At 37.6% G+C, this 14336-nt stretch overlaps 1 protein-coding gene across 3 annotated transcripts in view; it reads right to left on the bottom strand.

Annotated features, from left to right (window-relative positions):
• The window catches only part of ARFGAP3 (ADP ribosylation factor GTPase activating protein 3), an 80961-nt gene that overhangs the window by 50891 nt on the left and 15734 nt on the right, over nt 1-14336 (bottom strand). For 2 of the 3 annotated variants that reach the window (XM_037915100.2, XM_037915115.2), the window contains 5 exons: nt 9671-9802; nt 7086-7169; nt 2546-2633; nt 1112-1171; nt 829-873 (listed from right to left, as the gene is read on the bottom strand). In XM_037915100.2, coding sequence (XP_037771028.1) covers nt 829-873; nt 1112-1171; nt 2546-2633; nt 7086-7169; nt 9671-9802 — 409 coding nt within the window. The remainder of the gene's footprint in view (nt 1-828; nt 874-1111; nt 1172-2545; nt 2634-7085; nt 7170-9670; nt 9803-14336) is intronic. The other variant, XM_037915108.2, reaches the window with a different exon arrangement.

The raw sequence follows: 14336 nt of genomic DNA, 5'->3' as shown, positions 1-14336 counted from the left end.
GGGAGTCGGGGGGGAGGGGGGAGAGAGACATGGGGGACGACGACACACAAAGACCTGCGTATGCAGAGTCCTCTCCATGGGTGAACCTAGGAGGAATGATTTGGGCTAGAATTTGTTTGAGTCACTTGCTCTTGTACTATAGCTTTCCACTGCAATACAAGTTTTCTGTAAATATATACTGAATGAAATTTTCCATTTCAAGACGGTCCATTTCAACTAGTAACTTTTCTGTTATTACTGACTTATTTAGCTTTTAAATACCTTGGTACAAGGACTATGTCTTTATACTTGTGAAGTGCCATGTAAATATAGTATTAAAAATTTTATATAATAATAATTGCTCTACTCTTGACATCAGAATGCCATTTTCACTCAGCATGAAGGGACAGACACTTTCCCCTATGTGAATACCATCATTTTTATACTGACATACTAAAATCATCATAAAAACTATATTTCTGAGAATATTTTCTTCCATTTCTGAAAAACTGAATTTCTTATGTTTACCTCAAGTAATTACCCTACAACTATTTCATTTATGCTGTAAGATACAGCTCTGCAATGTTGCTTAAATTATGAACTCTACCTGATAAAAATGTATATTACTTTTTCTGCAATAAATTAGAAAATGATTTTAAAATAAAAATTATTGCCGGAAAGAGAGCAAAAATTATGTTCAAGACAGACAGACAAGCCTATTAGTGAAACATGTGTTTGCTTAATGTAAATAGCAGGCCATGAATCACAGTACAATGCTCTATTCCACCTGTGTGCTTAAGTGTGGAACCTGAGGCAGCCCAACAGGAGGTCTAAAACATTAATGATCACCTTTGTTAGGTGCGATGCCTGCAGCATTTAAATTCAGCAACTCGGCTAAAATGAGAAATAAAAACAAAAAGCACTGAGTAAAAATCACTTTTTAAGTGTCATACATTGTTTAACAGAAACAGCTGTATTAACATGTTATATTACAAGTTAATCTGTTTCAGTAGCCCATGTGCATAAATATTAAAATAAGACTTGCACATTTCTTCCCAACCCAACATTTTCTTTAATAACAACATGTACTGGAATAAAATATATTGTCCATCTATCTGTTTAGGGCCATTACCTAATGCAGCTTTTGGTGAGACACTAAGGCAATCAACACTTGGTCCGTGGTCTGGTTCACCTAAAAATGTAAAAAAAATTGAGAACAAGAGAAGTATGTTTATTAGGATGTTTTGAACAGCTCGTGTATTCAGAAAAGATTTTTTTTAAGGTAACTTCCCTGCCCACATTCTTAAACCTGGTTCTCCCTTCATTTCCCTGCAATTTTCTGTATTTGCACAGAGGCATGATAGTGCTTGATGCACAGTTAAAATTACATTTCTCCTGTAGTAACATTACCAGTGACTCACAAAACAGCAGGTAGAAGGGACATTTTAGTGATATTGAGATAATTTGTATGTGATTGTAACTGCTCAAAATTCCAGTGTCTGTCTTGGACTACAAAACCTGAAAACTAGAAGTCTGAAATATGTTTGGAAGATACAGAAGTAAAAATTAGCAAATTCCAGGGACCAGAGATTGAAAATTTTGGCTCATGTGTGTTATCACAAGGATGTAACCAAATATGGGAAAACCAGAATGATACAATCAGAAAAAATACATTTGAACAGAATTGATTTTAAAAACCTATTTAAAACTGGTTCAAGTTAACATGTTTTTCTTGGGCAGCAGGACATAGCATAACAATCCCTCCCCTGTTTACAGCTCTTAGTAGGAAAACAGAAAATGTAATGGCTGGTTCACATAGACCAGACAAACTGAGTTAGCCTGAGCCACTTCTAAATCATATTTAAAGCCAGTTCTGCTAACAAGGTTTAGTTCTCAATATAAATAGTGCTTAAGTCTCTGGCTGAGTTTCAGGTCATTGTCTGCATTCTTAAAATACAGAATTCAGATTTGTAATGGTACAGAAAAAAAATCAATATACTTTTTATTTACATAAGCAGAATAGTTTTGTAAATCCACATACAAAACTATACTGGAAAAAAAAAATCTATCCAGATATTTCACTTAACAAATGTGAAATAAAATAAAAATAAAATCTTAGACAATTAATCTGCTACTTAATTTATGATAAAAAGCCCTCGAGTATCCTAGCAACATCAAATTTTAATCTACTAGTAGCCTATGAACTGCTAACTAATAATAAAATATCTTTAAATGTTTAAATACATTATTAAAATGACTTTCTGGTGTAAGACTTACATTATGATTTCAGTAATTCCCAACTTGACCAAGTCTAATGGATCAAAGAGTAAAATCTGGCCCAAGGAGTTTCAAATGAAATTTAAGTGCCTCTAATGCTGTACAGTCCTGTACAGCACAGCATGACCCCTCTACACAGTGTTCCCTACCTACCCAAAGGCTTCTTAAATTATTTCCAGCGGAACACAATTACATGGTGAGTAGCTGTTACTGTTATAATAAGTAGCATTAGAAACTAAAATCAACACAGAGGTAAACTTAGTTTATTGTTAATGGAGATGAACCATACCTTCATTAGATTCTGGAATGATTTCTGAAGAATCCTCCTTTTGAAAAACTGGCTCCGGTTCTGATGATGCCCATTCTGTGCTACTCACCTGCAAGAGGAAAAGGAAGTTACTAAATAAAAATGTACAGAAAATAAAATGCATTAAGTAAAATACAAATAGTATCTGCACTGACTAAGTAAGGCAGTGACTGATCTTAGCACTTTCAGTACAACACATTTTGGGGTAACTATTGGATTTGATTTCTCATATCGTCGCTACAGTTTTTGTTTAAAAAATTGCCCTCAATTAGTAATGACTTTTTTTTGTTAAATAAGTACAACCATAATATGCAAGCCACATAGGGGAGCAATTAAATTTACCAGAAACAGCTGCTTCTAATGAAGATACACACTAATGGCCTGATTTTTCCATAAGGTGCTGGGCATCTGCAATCTCCCATTTATTTCAAAGGGCTGGGGGGGAAGAGAGGGGGCTCAGCACTTAAAGATTAGGGTATAATTGTTTTATTATATTTTACAGTACGTCTGTCGTTATTCCACACTGGTTATTCCATTTTGACCAAGATTATATGCTAGAGAAAAGCTGGACAGTTTATTTACTGCTCTTCTCCCAAACTCTTCCCTTCTCTGTAGTCTTGCATCTCAAACTCTCTTAATGTTTCATTTTGGACATTGAGCTGCCATCTCATCTTTTCCTGGCAACACTCTCTTCTTCGTGATAGAAAATTTCACTATCCTACCCACCAGCAAGGCTTGCAACTTTGGCATAATTTATTATGCTCTCTCCCCAAAATGCACCTGTCACCAACTCCTGCTTCTTCTTACTTTACAATTCAAATTAATGCTTTCCTACAACCCTGTTGTCAAAATCGTTGTCAATACCCTGATTATCTCTTGCAAGGACTACTGCCAACCTGCTCCTCTCTGGAGTCCCTCCTTTACAGGCCATCCAAAAACATTCTGTGAAAATCATCTCTTTCTCCTGTTCAGACCATGTCACTTCTCTATTTAAATTATTTTACTGGCTTCCATGTCAAGTTCCAGGTTCTGGTCCTAAGCTTCAAGGATCTCTACAACTCTACTCCCATCTACAACTCTACTTCATTTCTTGCTCTCTTCTTTGGTTCTGCCCAAGTATTCCTTAGCCCCTTTGTTCCACTCTTGTTTTCACATCATCTTCCATGATAACTTTTATGCTTAGAATTCGTCCACTTATTTTGCAGCCCCAGGAAGTCTTGTCACTAAGATACTGAATCAGAATTCAGGATAGCTAGGTTAAATTCTTGGCTTTGCCACAGAATTCCTGGGTGATGTTGGGAAAGCAACTTAAACTCTGCCCTAGTTCTCCATCTATAAAATGAGGATATACTTCCCTACCTCTCAGAGATAAGGATAAATGTATTAATGTTTGTGAGACACTCAGGTACTAATGGTGATAAGAACCACAAAATCATGCAGCCAGATACATTTGAATCCCGTCTTAAAAAATTCACAACTTCTGCAAAGCCTTATAAATACAGTAAGAATTAATTTAAAAAATAATTTCAAGTGAAAATTGAGAAAAAATGTAAAAGAATTGCTTTTCATTGAAACTGCACTCTAAGAGCAGTACTGCCCCATTCCTAAGGTTACGATTTAGTCTCAGATATTTTTAGTAAAAGTCACGGTCATGTCATGGGCAATAAACAAAAAATCGTGGCCCATAACCTGTCCATGACTTATACTAAAAATACCTGTGATTAAATCTTGGGGGAGGGACTTGGGGCGGGGTGCTGCTGGGGTGGGATTGGCCAGGGCCAGCGGCAACAGCTGCTGGGGGCCGGAGCAGTGGCTGGTGTGACTGTCCCTGGGGGGCCACCTGAGCAGCTGGCCCCGCAGTCAGCTGCTTGGGCAGCCCTGGGATCAGGCACACAGGCCCCTGCAGAAGTCACAGTGGTCGCGGAAAGTCACGGAATCAGCGACCTCCGTGACAGACACTGAGCCCTACCCATTACTAACTGCTGACATCTCCCTCTCCTTAAATTCCCCCCAAAATTATACCCACTGTAGTCTTGTCATTTTCATTGTCATTTTTTAGCTAATGTAGCTAGTAAGCACCTGACGGTAACTTTTTATTTGCCTGTAAAGCACTGTGCACGCTATTATACTATAACAACTTTAATACCAACGTTAGTAAACTGATAAGGAATGGGTATTTTGCATACCAAGGGCTAGTCTGTCAATACAGAATCACAGAAATATAGGACTGGAAGAAACCTTGGCAGGTCATCTAGTCCTGTCCCCTGCGCTGATCTATTCCTAAAAACCTCCAGTGACGGAGATTTCACAACCTCACTAGGTAATTTGTTCCAGTGCCCTTACAGTTAGGAATTGTTTCCTAATGTCTAGCCTAAATCTCCTTTGCTGCAAGTGAAGCCCATTACTTCTTGTCCTGTCCTCAGTCGATAAGGAGAACTTATCACCCTCCTCTTAATAACCAACTTCTATGTATTTGAAGACGGCTACCACATCCCTACACTCAGTCTTCTCTTCTCCAGACAAACCAAACCAAATTGTTTTCAATCTTTCCTCGTATATCATGTTGTCTAGACCTTTAATCATTCTTGTTGCTCTCCTCTGGACTTTCTCCAAATTTGTCCACATCTTTCCCAAAGCGTTGTGCCCAGAGCTGCAGTAAAACTCCAGGTGAGGCCTTATCAGGGCTGAGCAGAGTGAAAGAATTACTTCTCGGGTCTTGCTTCCAACACTTCTGCTAATAGTCCCAGAATGATGTTCGCTTTTCTTGCAACAGTATTACCTTGTTGACTCATACTTAGTTTGTGATCCACTATAACCGCCAGGTCATTTCTGCCTTTCCTAGCCAGTCATTTCCCATTTTGTATTTGTGCAATTAATTATTCCTTCCTAAGTATAGTACTTTGTATTTGTCCTTATTGAATTTAATCCTATTTATTCAGATCATTTCTCCAGTTTGTCAAGATCATTTTGAATTCTAATCTTGTCCTCCAAAAAGCTTGCAACCCCTCCCAGCTTGATATCCTCTGCAAACTTTATAAATGTACTCTCTATGCCATTATCCAAATCATTTTTGAAGATACTGAATAGAACTGAACCCAGGATAGATCCCTGCAGGACCCCACTCTACATGACCTTCCAGCTTGACTGTGAACTACTGATAACTGCTCTCTGAGTACGCTTATCCAACCACCTTATAGAAGGTTCATGTAGGCTATACTTCTCTAATTTGTTTATGAGATCATATAGGACAATATCAAAAACCTTACTAAAGTTGAGATATCACACCCATTGCTTCTTCTTACCCTACCCACAAGGTTTGTTACCCTGTCAAAGAATGATATTAGGCTGGTCTGACATGATTTGTTCTGACAAGTCCATGTTGACTGTTAATTATGACCTTATTTTCTTCTAGGTTCTTACAACCTCATTATTTGCTCCATTATCTTTCCATACAGAAGTCAAGCTGATGTCTATAATTTCCTGGTTTGTCCTTATTATCCTTTTTATAGCTAGGTACTATATTTGCCCCTTTCCAGTCCTCTGGAATCTCTCTGATCTTCTACAAGTTCTCTGATGGCTCAGAGTTCTCCTCAGCCAGTTCCTTAAGTATTCGAGGATGTATTTCATCAGGCCCTGACGACTTGAGCACATCTAACTTGTTTAAATTATTCTTAAGTTGTTCTTTTCCTATTTTAGCCTGAGATCCTACCCCACTTACACTGATATTTGCTATGGTAGTCATCCAGTCACTGCTAACTTTTCTGTGGAAAACAAACTGACCATTGCTGTGTTTCTCTTATCGTCTTTCTCTCCCCATTGAGAAATATGCTTGAACCTTCTGAAAGGTTCTTTGTCTCTCTGGGCATTCTACTATGGCAATACTTGACGTCGTTTGTAATAATATCAAATTACTACAAATTTAAGATCATAGCTGCTAAAACTGCTTTCTAGTCCAGGCATCTGGATTTTTCTGTTACCATACTGCCCACGCTACTGAAGCTGTAACAACTGAACTGAATGTTGCCTCTATCACGTCTATGTGAAACTGTAGAAAGGTGCATCGGGCACAGAGGAAGTGAGGCAGACTAAGATTCAGCTGAAAACGTGAACTAAACTTAAAAGAGAATAGTGACAGCATGAAGTACAATACTTTAGCTCTTATAAAGATCAAATAAGTATTCTGGAGATTCTATTTTTTCAGGAAAATTTCCACTTCTAAATATTTGCTAGGAGCTATTGCGCTCTTATTGATTTACCATAAATTTATGGGAGATTTAATTAGTTATACTGTTTTGATCTCATCTGACAAATTTACTGTGACTAAAAGTACAGCATCTATGGATCACAAAATAAATAGGAAAGTAGCTTCAACCCAAACTGTTGTCAGACTAGCATCCTTCCTATAAAAGAGTTGTATTTCACGTATTAGTGTCTAACTATCACAAAGTATACATTTAACAACACTGAGACAATAAGCAATTGTAAAGACTAATGTAAGAATTATGTACAGCATATTCCATACCTTCAGAGAAGCATGTGATGCAAAAAAATCCTCCTCTTTGTGTTGGGGTGACACAGGCGGAATTCCACAGCCATCTATCCACAACTAGAAAAAAAAATTATATGATAAGAACTTCAGTTTCCGTCTGACATTACACAAATATATTTAAAATTTCTTCCAAATATACAGGACAAAAATGAAACTTTTTTTTAAAACTGGGACTTAAATTGATCTTAGGCACACTGACAATGCGAGATTCATGACACAGCCTTTTATCCCAAAGGCAACACATTTCATTTTCCACATTGTCTGCTGTCCCACTCCAATAACTGTCCAAGGCTGGTTCTCTTTTCCTACCCGTTACCTTATATCATAGAATACCAGGGTTGGAAGGGACCTCAGGAGGTCATCTAGTCCAACCCCCTGCTCAAAGCAGGACCTATCCTCAATTTTTGCCCCGGATCCCTAAATGGCCCCCTCAAGGATTGAACTCACTACCCTGGGTTTAGCAGGCCAATGCGCAAACCATTGAGCTATCCCTTCCCCAAAACTGTGCATATTCTCTTCAAATTGAGGGAGGAGCGGACAGGGTAATAAACTTACACTTTTGACTGGGGCAGGACAATACAGTCCTGGGACCCTAGGCTGGGGAGATGGATGGGACTGGCTGGAGGCACTCTATTGCCGGTGCATGAGTGGCTAATCACAGAATATCAGGGTTGGAAGGGACCTCAGGAGGTCATCTAGTCCAACCCCCTGCTCAAAGCAGGACCAATCCCCAATTTTTGCCCCAGATCCCTAAATGGCTCCCTCAAGGATTGAACTCACAACCCTGGGTTTAGCAGGCCAATGCTCAAACCACTCAGCTATCCCCTGAACCTTTTTAATAAAAACAAGAATTGAAAAAATGGTCTTTTAAGTGTTGATATAGTGCTTTCAAAACCTAATGTGCTAATTATAATGTAATGAAAGTGTAGCATTTGACTGAGATGAACAAACATACTTTGAACTAAATAATAAAAATAGGTTCTAGAGTTTCAACAATTTGTTCATATTCAACATACCTTACATCACATACCTATTATATATGCCATACACTTCTGCATAATTATATGTACAATTTTAAACTGAATTGTTCAAAGGTTCAGAGATACATTGTTTTCCTTAAAGAATTCAGAATCCCAAAAAATTATTTATCATTGTGCAGGTGTAGCTATGCTATATGCAATTTTAAAAAGCCACCAAGTACCTTAAGTAGCAATCTAAGATGATTACAGGAAAGCATAATGTTTAAGAATTAACTTTCAGGCTGGATACCTACTGATTTTCCCAGATAAATACATGGGGAGGGAGGTGATGGTGGTTGTTTTTTAAGCCCATTTGATTTTTAAATGAATCTTTCTTTTCCCACTGTGAAAAGCAGTTTCCCTCCAGACTGCTGAATTCCTCCTGGGGAAAATGCCTCTCTATGACCTTTGTGGGCAACAGTTCAAACAACATTTAACAGCCCTGGAGCTTGATGCAATAAGATAAACCCACTATTTTTTTTCCAAATCTCACACAGCTATCTACATTTCCCTCCCTAATATTCCTATTCTGCATCAGAGTATAACAATCAAAACACAAGACTGTTGGACAACTGCAAAAAGCCTTCCAAACTTTCTCAATATGGCTTAGCCCTACTTTGAAGGAATCGTCCCACTCACTCCCAAGAATAAGAGGGTGCCAAAGTTTCCATCACATTTAAGGGCTCAATTGGCACAGTTCTGATATTTAACTCCCCACTGATTTTGAAAGAAGGCTGAAGGCTTTTGGCACATTGCAGGACCTTGCAAGTCAGGACTTTAAACCTTTGCCTGCACCCTGGGACAACTGATAAGAAAGTCATTTCTCATGGCAGTTTGAATTTTGTGGACTAGAAAACTAACAAACTAGCAGTCTATTCCATAAAGGTCACAGAATAATAAGTTAATAACTTTACTCCTATACTAGCTTAGGCAAGATTTGAACAAGTGACCCAGACAAAGAAAGTCCCCATATCATTACCAAAGCCAAAATGTATTTTTTTAAGTATGCATTCCATAACCCTTGCTGATCATTCCTTTTTGTACTATTTTCACCTGCTCTATTAACTGATAAGGGTTCAACTCCAGAAGAAGCAACACACATACACTTTACAAAAAAAAATACTGGCACTTTTTCCATTAAAGTTACATAAATTCATAAATGTGCTACTTCATAACTACAATAATTGTAATTAAAAACAATAAAAATTACATCTTTTTAATGAAATCTGTAAGGTTTTTTCTAGCATTGATAACTATTAACACGGTAGTTAGTACTCATCTAATTAATCCAAAACTGTGTGACAATATTAGCTCACACTTGACTTTTTAGCATTTCCGTCCCTCCCCAACTAACAAGATTAGTTTCAGTACTTCATCTCCTAGCCCCACAGATTCATTGCAATTTGTATTTACTTAGCTACAAAAACAAACACCACTCTTCACATTACATTTTGGCTACTGTTTAGAAATCTAAAATTACTTTGGAGCCAGAAAATCAATTATTTTATATTAAAATGAATGATCTAATGCATTACTTACATCAGTACCATGCTTCCTTGTTGCTTGTGTTGCAAGATATTTAATCTTTTCCCTGTAAAGTTGCGCACCACGACTATTGTACTTGGCATTGGTGTCATTTGTTATACACCCATGTTGTTGAAAAAATGCAGACTATAAAAATAAACAAAAACATGCGTATTATGAGAAACAGAATTAAATATTTGTGGGACAGAACGAGGTAATTTTAAATGGTTAGATTCCAAATAATTTTATTTTAAAAATTATTGAAATTATTTATATATTTTATTGGACCAGCTTCTGTTGGTAAGAGAGACAAGAGAAGTTGGTCCAATAAAAGATATTACCTCACCCACTTTGATTCTCTAATATCTTGGGACCAACATGGCTACAACATCACTACATACAAAAATATTTAGTTCAAAGAAACAAGAAATTATAAGCCAGCTCTCTTTACTTATTTCTTTTATTGCCAAATCATGGAAAACCAAAAATCAAAACATGGAATTATTGATAAAGGCTATTCATGAGATTAAAATGGAGTCACATCCCCATAGATAGACATAAGATTTGTAAAAGAACTCCTACAGGACACTATGATTAAAAACCAAGCAAAATAATGGCAGTTATTAACCATGCTATTTTATTATTAAAAAATGGAAAAGAAAATATTAAACAAAACAACCCAAATGATCAGAGATTTTAACCAAAGTAACCACTTTCTCTATGTCTTTCTGTGGAGAGCTTTTAGCAGAGATTACACCTTTGACAATACTATCTGTGGAGCATTCTTCATTTAGTTAATTAAGACCAAGGTATATTGTTTCCCAAAATTATTGTGAATCCAGACTTAGTATCTTAGATGCTTAAAAACTATTTGTATATGGACATAATTGGTTTAAGGGAAGGTTGTCTAGGTTTTATTAATAGCCAGCAAGCTTATAGATGGGCAAAGCAAACAATCTCAATTAAATCCTATGAAACCAAAAGAAATATTGAAATTTGTTACTTTAAGCACCTGTCTTGAGACAGGTCAATTACAAATATTAAGAATCTCAAATCCAGTTAAATCCTACTATTTCTCTGTTTACCAGTGTTAGGCTGGTCCTTCTCTCCAGGAACACATAAGAACATAAGAATGGTCATACTGGGTCAGACCAAAGGTCCATCCAGACCAGTATCCTGTCTACCAACAATGGCCAATGCCAGGAGCCCCAGAGGGAGTGAATCTAACAGGTAATGATCAAGTGATCTCTCTCCTGCCATCCATCTCCACCCTCTGACAAACAGAGGTAGGGACATCATTCCTTACCCATCCTGGCTAATAGCCATTAATGGACTTAACTGGATAAATTCATGGAGGTTCTCTTTTCAACCCTGTTATAGTCCTAGCCTTCACAACCTCCTCAGGCAAGGAGTTCCACAGGTTGACTGTGCGCTGAGTTAGACATGGTCTAACCATTAGGTGATCAACAGGAGAAAATGTTAGTATCTTGAGTTACAATAGCATTTCCATAGCCCAATAAAATCATTACATGAATTTCAAATATAATCCTTTTGCACTGTTTTGTTGTTAACTTCTCACCAATCCACGTTGAAGTCTTGGGTAGGTTTTCCTTGGGTATGGTTTCTTCTTGAGTCTTTTCTGTTCTTAGCTGTCTGTAGTAGCTTGCTTGTAGAGACGGACAGGATGAGTTGTGGAATGCTTGCCATTTAAGCAGGGTAGCAGTATGTGTGAGATGGAGGAGGTGCTCACTTCACAGTTTTATACCCTTTCCTTCCTATTTTCATGAAAATTATGGGAAAACATCTCTTTCACGCATGTTTAGATTCAGAGTTGGTTGCTGTCATTCTTTCACTGGCTCAGTACTTTCCTGAGTTGTCCTTAAGAGCCTCTTCATCTTATGAAGATGTAGTTTGTTAATGATATATGCATTACAATTGTAATTCTTTCTTGACAGTTGTATCTCTTTTGTCTTTCGGGCAGGAGGGTCTCACAACATCTTTGAAGTTAGAGTTTTAACTCTTCCTTTTTGTTGAATCCATTTTCTGGAGCTAGCACTTCAATTTTATTACAGTTCAACAGAAAATACAACGCTTTCAGAAAGCCCAAACACTCCTGTTCTTTTATATAAAATTTTTTTGTTTCAAAATAGTTTTTTGAAATTAGTAATTATCTATGTAAAGTCTTTCTAAGTTATTTAAACAAGTTGTTGATTCTTTGTAACAATTTTTGAAGATTTATTCTTGTCTTCCTGAGTTGCATGAGGGAGTTGCTTGAGCATTACTAGTAATTAATTAATTCCCTATTAATATAAACATTCTATTCTTAAATGATTTCTTACATTAGTAATTAGTTTAGTAAAATCGTTAATTCTATGTTGATATTTAAAGCCTGTTACCATTTATAGCAAGGATATTAAGAAATTACATTAGACACTGGCATATTTGCAAGTATTTTAACTAAACAAAACAATCTGCCACTGCAACATTTAAGAAATAAACATAGGCCTAATCTACACTACACAGTTAGATCAATGTAAGCTGCCTTATGTCAACCTAAAAATGCCTGTATCTACACTACCAGGTCTCTTCTGCCGACATAACTCACCTGCTGCGTCAACTTAATTATTCCATCTCCACAAGAGGCGTAGCGCTTAATTCAATATAGATCGACATGGTGGCAATGTAGGCATTGCGTTGCTTACATTGACTTAACTGGCCTCCAGAAGATGTCCCACAATGCTCTGCTGTGACCGCTCTAGTCACCATTCTCAACTCTCCTGCCCACAGTCAGCTACACAGGGAACAGCGCCTCCCCTGTTAAAGGACGGTGAACTTTTGAATTTCCATTTCCTGTTTGTTTGGCACAGAGCGCCCGCCCGCCCAGCTGACCATGCTGGCTCCACGTTGGGAGTACACAGGAGGTGATGGATCTTCTGAGTCTGTGGGGAGAAGAGGCTGTACAGGTACAGCTCCGATTCCGCCATAGAAATGTAGACATATATGAGCAGATCGCTCAGGACATGGGGGAGAAGGGCTACACCAGGAACACGCAGCAGTGTCACATGAAAATCAAGGAATTGCAGCAGGCATATCAGAAGGCAAGGGAAGTGAACAGTCACTCCGGTGCAGCACTGCAGGCATGCCGTTTTTACACGGAGCTGCATGCTATTCTCAGTGGCAACCACACCACGACACCCAAGAGCTGCATCAAAACTTTGGAGGAGTCGGAGTCCAGGGCCACTGCAGGCAACACTGAGGAGGTGGTCTTGGATAAGGAAGAAGAGGAGGAGAATGGGAGAAAGGCAAGCAGGGGGATCCATTGTCCCGAAGAGCTAGGAGCTGTTTTTAACCCCAGAGCAGTGCAGCCAGTCACAGCACAGCAGCAGGGACAAGCATGATGCCAGGGAAGGAACCTCTGGTGAGTATGCAATTCCAATTAATATTTTGGGGTCACATGTTCTAATACGCTATTTTTTATTTTAAAAAACTAGTTGAGGTAAAGTAGCTATCTGCTTTCCAGTGGCTGTACCAGCTAAGCAGAACTTTGAATTTTCCATATGTTTTGGCCTTAGTGAAGGGAAGAATCAGCTGTGCTCAAAGATTACACAAGTGATAGCACGAAATGTTATTGGTTATTTTCTATCCTAATATTCTAAGAAAATCAAAAGACAAAAATGCAGGTCTTTTTTAAAGAAATGGCAAGTACCCAAAAGAATTAGGTTAGTTTTTACTTTTGCTTCTATGTGCTTTACTTTTGTTGGTTAAAGCTCAGTTTTTAAAGTTAAATGAATACAGATGTGGTAAAGGGAAAATATTAAAATTTATCTCTTCAAAATTTGTGTTTTGTCATCTAATACGCAATGCCAAGAATTCTTGTATGCAATTCAATTGGTACCAACAGGGCCCTTGTAAATTCATTATCTATGAGTTAATATGAGTTACTATCTGAAATTTGCGATACCGTAGCTAATGAACTAAAATTTTTTCGGGTAACTTGGTTTCTGTAATAGCTGCACTCAAATTCTGTTAAATTGCATTGTCATATATTTCATATGAAGTTTGTTTTGTTTTTTACCAACTCCTGTTTTGGACTATTAATAATTTTTGCTATTTCTTTACTGTAGTTGCAGTTTAATCTTGAACCTCAGCTACCACAGTGATTAGCTCCCTAGAAATATCTAGGGTAGTTAGAAAATCAGTATAGTCTTCTGAGGTTCTTCTTCCTGGAATAGCTTTTTCAAAACTGTGTGCCTAAAGTCATGCTTGTAACTGTATATTTAGAGGCCACGTTTTTCAAAGAGCTGAGCACCCAGAAGTTTCCATTAAAGTCACTGGCAGCTGCTAAGTGATGAGTGATCAGCACTTTCAAAAATCAGGCAATTTATTTGGACATTTAAATATGTATTTAGGAGTCTAACTTTAGGGGCACAGTTTTGAAAATCTTGGGCTTAGAGCCTATTACAGTTAAGACTGAAGCACAGTTGCTGGATTTGTTAGCCCATCTAGAAACTGTTACACTCTGTATCCAGCCTTCAGCTATAGTAGGTTGGCAAACATTTCTATGTGTTACTAATATTGCATTATTTATCATCCATAACTGTGCTCTGAAGAAAGTGTCAAAGCTTCAGATTCACCAAACCAAGATCTTTCAAGCAGTTTTGGAATGCACCACTATAATTTA

The sequence above is a fragment of the Chelonia mydas genome, chromosome 1 (genome assembly GCF_015237465.2).
Source record: "Chelonia mydas isolate rCheMyd1 chromosome 1, rCheMyd1.pri.v2, whole genome shotgun sequence".
NCBI lineage: Eukaryota > Metazoa > Chordata > Testudines > Cheloniidae > Chelonia > Chelonia mydas.
Note: the sequence above shows the minus strand (reverse complement) of the source record. Positions and strands in the feature narration are given on the sequence as shown.